General features: G+C 43.1%; 1 protein-coding gene across 1 annotated transcript; it reads right to left on the minus strand.

Moving 5' to 3' along the window:
• Positions 1-5,110: 5,110 nt before the first annotated feature.
• On the minus strand, positions 5,111-6,802 carry LOC134621934 (E3 ubiquitin-protein ligase TRIM39-like). The gene has a single exon (XM_063467977.1). The coding sequence runs from the start codon at positions 6,800-6,802 to the stop codon at positions 5,111-5,113; it is 1,692 nt and encodes a 563-aa protein (XP_063324047.1).
• Positions 6,803-7,128: the final 326 nt, after the last annotated feature.

The raw sequence follows: 7,128 nt of genomic DNA on the forward strand, positions 1-7,128 counted from the left end.
TGGGAGCACCGGACTCCCGGCAAATCGTTTTCAAACCCACCGCTGTCTTTCGCTACTGAGGTTAAACATATATAAGTCACTTAGATAACGTAAAAATGTTATTGTTTGGCTTTTTTTTAGTATTTTATTTGTTCCTGAGTAAATCGGTTTGGCTGAGATTAAAGTTATAGTTTTTACACAGCTGAATAAACGTCAAGCAGACACCTGATTATCAGAAGTGTGAGATGCTCGAGAATATACTCCGGTGTCCTGTTATATTTTAGATAGCAAGGAGTTTATTAAACTTCACCAAAACAATCTGCAAATTTCATTAAAATTTAATAAACTATCATCTTGTCTTTATTTTTAGTTAGCACATACCTTAAACACTTAAAGCTGTAAGCTAATGATAGTTATATAAGAGCAGATGCTGCTGGTGCAATAAACTGTACGTTTTACGTCCAATGGATGCATGATCTGATTAGTCGACTAATCGCAAAAATAATCGGTGACTAGTCGACTATCAAAATAATCGTTTGTGGCAGCCCTATTTCCAATCCAGTCCTGCTTTAAACTATTAAGGATTGAGCAACAGTGCTCATATTTGCTCTTCTGAAATCTGTGTTAAGCAACAACAAACATAAATTAGTAACAAAAATACAGCTGAGTAGAGGCTTTACAAACCACCAGCAGCCATAACGCTAAATTTTAATCTTCAAATGTTTCTGAGCCGTCTTCAACCTGTTTTTATCACATTAAAGTCCCTCAGTCAATGCAGCCTGACTCAATCCTAGATGTTCAGCACACACAGAGACACAGAGGGACTGTTTAAAGTTTAGTGTTAACCTGAGTCACTGATCATTTACAGTATTACAGAGTCTGGCAGTCTTTGCATGATGTCCACGTCACTGTAAGCTTCTAGCTGACTCTCAGGTGTGACAGGTGTGCCAGCAGGAAAGAGTAATAAGAACCTGCATCCTGAGGTTTGTCATGCAGGATTAAAGGAGCCAGGCTTTGTTCACACAGCTAGGATTGTATTTTACACTAACCCTGGGTCAGTATAAGTATCATACAGTTTAAACGAAGCACTGAAACTTGCACATATTTATTACAGATGCACTGAAGCTAATCGAGATAATTACTGTCAATCTGTGGCTGCGATTAATCACTTTACTGGAAACTTTATTAACGCGTAACTTCAACAGTCATGACAGAAGCTAATATTTCTGTGCTAACATCGTTTAAACAGTAACAGCTTTACTACAATATAAGCTAACGTTTCCACCGTAACTTTAAGCTAGCACCATAAAGACGGTAAAACACGTAATAATATCTACAAATGCATCTTAAAGCTGTTATATTAGCACTCGGTGTGTTACTAACATAACCACATTAACATTATTGACACTCGCTGACTTTTAATAGTCATTCTATAAATGCTGTCCGTTTAAATGGCCTTACCTGTAACACTGCTGTATCCACCGGATTCCAGCCAGAGTGGATTCTGGAGTCTTCCACGCTCCTGTTACTGATCCTCCATCTGGATGGATGATAACAACCTTCTGAACAATCTAGCAGGAGATGGCCCATATCTATGGGACTGATTTCTGCTAATAACGCCCATTGTATGGACTGATAACAGCCGAAGCGGGTGAATAAAGTCACCGTGTCGCTAGCTGTGCCATTACCCAGCATACACCTCTCCCTCCATAAATGCAATAAACGATACAAAAGTAATGGCCTATAATTAATTTATCTGCTGTATCTGCTGTTTCTCAGGTAGTTGTTTACATTATATAATATATTGTGTTCAGTACACGTCACTACAATGTGATTTCGGAAATATATAAATATACGAACAACAGGCTCTTCCGCGGAAATCTCTTGTCGTCAATAAACAACGTTTAGGGAGCTCTATAGTATTCAATGAGAGGACCCTGCACGTCGATTCTCGACGCGAGGGGGGTACCCTGCGCGTCGATAAGTGAAGCAGAGGGAGCCTGACCATGCGTCACACATTTGACGAGTTGGGAGTGAGAACGTGTTGCTTACTGGGATAAATCGCCATGGTAACAGATGCTGTAGACCTAGCCTGCTCTAGAGCTGGTTATGTTCCAGATTAGAGATCAGCGTGTAGTTGCAACATCAAAAAGAAAGGAACACAGGAAGCTGGAGAAATACCAAGGGCTCAGAGAAGAGCTGCAGAAAAGGTAACAGTGGTTCCAGTAGTAATCAGAGCACTAGGTGAGTGACTCCAGCAGATCCCAGGAACAACATTGGAGATCTTTGTCCAGAAGAGTGCAGTCCTAGGAACAGCTAAGATACTGCACAGGAGCCTCAAGCTCCCAGGCCTCTGGTAGAGGACCTGAGCTTGAAGGACAGACCACCCACAGGGGCGAGAGGGGGGATTTTTTATATATATATTTATTTTTATATCAGTATAAACTGCAGTGCAGTGAGAGTAGGAGGCTGCAGAGTCTGTTTTCCTGATGAGCATCAGTAACAAAGACAGTTTATTAGCTTTACAGCAGTATTATTGTTCCATAAGCTTTAATATCTGATAATATAACAGGACACCTCCACTGTACCTGCTGACCACCTAATATCAAACCTGTCCTCACACCACGTTTGATTCTGTTTGTATGTTTAATAAACAGCAGCGAGTCTAAAACAAGGGAATAAAACATGTTTGTGGTCGTCTCTGGAACGTCTCTGTGTTAATGTGCTGATTTAAAAGCAGCTGAATGTTGTCATGTGTTCATCAGACAGGAAGCTTTAATGTTTAAATGTCCAGACCCTGATATGAATACCAGCGTAGAAACAAACAGCAGCACTGAGAGCCGCTCAGGGATCAAATAATTAACTTCAATTAAAATGTTTATTTTAGCCAAAAATCACCAGATGAATCATTTGTTTTAACATACGTACGAGGCACTCATACACAGGACAGAGTTCAGATCTTCACTCCTGTTTTCAGTCACTGTGGACAAACAGCTGTAACTCTCACCTCTGACACTGAGAGTCACTGCTTTCTTTAGCAGCATGTGTCCATCCTTGTTGTAGACGGTGCAGGTGTAGACTCCACTGTCAGTGAGGTGGAGGTCTTTCAGGGTCAGACTGAAGTCTTTAGCTGTCAGTGGGTCTTTCTTCATCTCAGTGTGACCTTGTATGTGAGACTGACTCTGGCCTCTCTGATACGTGTGGACCGTCACATTTTCATGTCTCCACAGCAGAGTTACATCCACAGGCAGGTCGTCTTTGATTCTGAAGGGCAGAAGGACAGACTTTTCCCCCTGGGTCACCTCCACCATCTCCACCTGCAGAACTGACAGCAGAACATGAACACAGACAGACATCAGTGAGGTTGATCCTCCATCATGTCCTCTGCTGTGTAACCAGCAGCTCCTGTTTTCAGTGTTACTCTGACTTGGAGCTGAACTGTTGTGTGTTCAAGATTCAAGATTCAAGATCTTATTTGCCATTTGCACACAGGACCAACAGTCCATGCACATTGGAATTCTTGTGCAGAGCTTTCCAGGTCAAGTCACACTTTTTACAATATAAAGACAGAGCAGCTAAAAAAAAAAGATAGAAATACAGTAAGAAGTGGTGCAATCATTATATTTGCTATATACATAAGACAGAGAGTGTTGTAATACACAGAGACAGTAGACGGTGCAGGTGTAGCCACCATGGTCACTAAGTTGGGGTTTTTTCAGCTTCAGACTGAAGTCTTTATTTCTTAGAGGATCTTCATCCATCTCTGTGCGGTCTCTGTTATCCTGGTCCTGTAAGAGATGCTGGTGTTCATTGTTCTGATACACATGGACCGCCATGTTTTGGTGTTTCCAGTCCACTTTGATGTCCTGAGGAACATCATCTTTGTTTTTTCCTTTGTTTGTTTTCTGTTTTCAGGGTCAGACTGAGGTCTCTGCTTCTCGTGGGTCTTTTCTGTATTTCTGCTCCTTTAACACAGCTGTTCTAACACCTCAGATACACCTGGACCAAATCTCCTCAGGTGAGTAAAGGAGGCCTTTAAACACTGTGAGCTGAAGAAGCATTCTGAGCTCTTGTCTTGATGCTTGATGCTCAATCATGCAGGTGAGTAAATCCCAAAAAGGAGATTCTGTTCATCTGGAGTGTTTTCAGTGGGAGGAACATTTCTTCACTCTGATGAAATGACAAAATGTTTCTTCCACTGAAAATGTTACGTCCAGACGAACAGAATCCAGCTTTTGGGACTCTGACATCTTCATTAACCAAAGGATCCTCCTATCAGAGCTCTGCTCTATCTATATTTCAGGAAGTATAGGATTTCCTTCCCATCTTTCAAAATGGGGAAAAATGTGCTTTCTTAGGCACAGGCCATGTTTTGAGGCAACTTAGCCAAACATCAGGGATTTTATAGGAAAGGACACTAAGGAAGAAATGTCTACAACCAAATCGAGCCAACACTGTAGCCAATTCCCTGCATTGCTATTAGGCATGCAATGTAGAGAACTGGCTGGAAAGACAGCTGTAGCTGGAAAGGATTTACTGCAGGTCAGTGTGGTGAAAGATAGAGATGTACAATGAGGCAAAAAAGTATTTAGTCAGCCAACAATTGTGCAGGTTCTCCCATGAGAACTGTTGCGTTGCAACTTCTTATCTTGTGTGCGTTTTTTATTTTGACAGCGAATGCGCAGCTGCGGACCACTTATGTGCACCCCTGGTTATTTAGCTTGTCATATTGCAGCCACAAAAATTCTTTTGTCCATGAAACCATAAAGCTGCACTTTCTTTTTGCTTTATAGTCTGATTTGTCATAACTTTTCCGTTTTGTGGTAAGCTTTTCTTTGGCTGTCACTTCTTCACCCTGACCGGTCTTATTTGGCTCAGCAGAACTAAAATATGTATCCTGCTGCTTTTGGACATTTATTCTCTGATATTTGCTCTTCAGCTCGAGTCTCCATCAGTGGGAACATTTCCTGATTCAACTTTTCTTCTGTTCAAATCAAACTTCATGAGAATCAAAGTGTGAATCAGAGTCCTGATGATCAGATTCTATAGAAACATGGAGACTGTAGAGGATTTACACTCAATATGTTCATTTGTTCACTTCAAGAAAAATCAATCAATTCATCAAATAAAATCAGTCGTTGATCGACTCAGTTTGATTGACAGGACAGATGATCAGAGGTGCAGAGTTTTTACCACCCTGATTCATATAGGGTTCCAAGTATGGGTGGAGTTTGTGAGTGAAGGAGCAGCCAGTAAAGGAGTAGATCAGAGCTGCAGCACCTACATCATAAAAGGAGACCAGACCCTCCTCATAATCCACAAACACCCCCACCTTCTCAGGACCAGGATGAAGACAGAGGGGGACTGAAGGACCAGCACAAGCTTTGTACTCATTTCCATTTCTCAGTATCACAGTCCAGAAACCATCCTGAGGACTCAGTGTGATTTGTCCCTTCCTGTTGATCGACTCTGTGGCCACTCCTAAATCCCAGTCAGTCTTTCCTTTAACCTGAACCTCAAAGTAAAATCTGCCTGAAGAGAAACTCTGCTCTCCTAAAACACAAACACAGTAAGAAAATCTCTCTGGGTTGTCTGGAAGATTCTTCCACACATCACTATGATACACTTGTTTTCCATCATCAGACAGGATGAGTTTAGGATGAGCTGTATCAGGATCCAGAGTCACATCCACCTCATGCTGCTGCACCCTCTGCAGCTCAGCCTCTAACAGCTTCTTCTTCATGGGTTTCCAGACTGTCTCCTCCAGCTGAGCCACAGCTCTCCCCACAGTCCCCTCATATGATGGTGGATGAACTCTGACCTCTGTCCAGTCCTTGGGGGGTGGAGCAGTTTTCATGGACGAGAAGCTTTGGAGGAGGTGGAGGTGGTCTTCAGAGCGTGAGAGCTGCTCCACCTCAGAGCTTCTCTCCATCAGCTCAGAGATTTCCTGTTCCAGATCTTTGATGAGACCTTCAGCCTGTTTCTCTGTAGTTTCCTGTTTGTCTTCGATCTCCTTCATGAGCTCCTTCAGGCGTCTCTCAACAGACTCCATCAGAGCAGTGAAGACCTGAACACCTTCTGCTTTCTGTCTGTCTGCAGCATCTTTACTCATCTTCACCGACTCTGTGATCTCCTGAATCTTCAGTCGTCTCTTCTGGATCATCTGCTGAATCTCAGCCTCTGTCTTCTCCAGCTCTGCCTTCTTTCCTTCATATTCTTCTCTCAGAGGAACAAACTCGTGGTTCTTGTGGTCTAAAACAGGGCAGAGCACGCAGACACATGTCTGGTCGGTCTTACAGAACAGCTGCAGAAGGTTATCGTGCTTCGTGCACATCCTGCCTTCCAGGTTCTCCACAGCATCAATCAGCTGATGTCTTTTCAGGCCTTTCACTGTCAGATGAGGCTCCAGGTGAGTCTGACAGTAGGAGATCTGACACACCAGGCAGGACTTCAGGGCCTTCAGTCTGGTTCCAGTGCAGACGTCACAGGGAACTTCTCCTGGTTTGGCAGCTTGTTGCTCTGAGCTGCTGCTGCTGGCTTTCTGCTGAGCTTCACGTCTGAACTGAGCAACCATCTCAGAGATGAAGGTGTTGACCCTCAGCTGAGGTCTAGTGGAGAAAGTCTCTTTACACATGGGACACTGACAGCTCTGATTCATGTCCCAGTGCTGACTGATGCAGGTTTTGCAGAAGTTGTGTCCACATGATGTAGAGACTGGATCAGTGAACACATCCAGACAGATGGAGCACAGAAACTGATCTTCAGATCGCAGATTGCTGGCAGCAGACATGTCTGCACTCTGAGGGAGAAAGAAAAGAAACATTTGATTCAAAATTCACTTTAAAGTTCATTTTTAAAAAGAGAGAAACAAGCGTCAGTAGTCTGAGGAGCTTGGAAAGCAAAGCGTCTGGACTTCTATGAGTTTCTTTTCATCACAGAAGCTTCTTCACCTCATCCTCAACACAGACAAGACCAAGGAATTAATGCTGGACTTTTGGAAGAACCCCTCCCCTGCAGCCTCTTATGGTCAAAGGGACGGAGGTGGAGAGGGCAAACAGCCACAGATTCCTGGGACTGCAGGTTACATCAGACCTGAGCTGGACTCTCAACACTACAGCAACTGTGAAAAAAGCCCAGCAAAGGCTTTAT

This window comes from Pelmatolapia mariae, linkage group LG3_W (assembly GCF_036321145.2).
Source record: "Pelmatolapia mariae isolate MD_Pm_ZW linkage group LG3_W, Pm_UMD_F_2, whole genome shotgun sequence".
NCBI classification, from domain to species: domain Eukaryota; kingdom Metazoa; phylum Chordata; class Actinopteri; order Cichliformes; family Cichlidae; genus Pelmatolapia; species Pelmatolapia mariae.

What these genes read in the sequence shown, in the direction of transcription:
- LOC134621934 (XM_063467977.1), bottom strand. Translation starts at nt 6,802, where the DNA reads ATGTTTCTTTTCTTTCTCCCTCAGAGTGCAGACATGTCTGCTGCCAGC.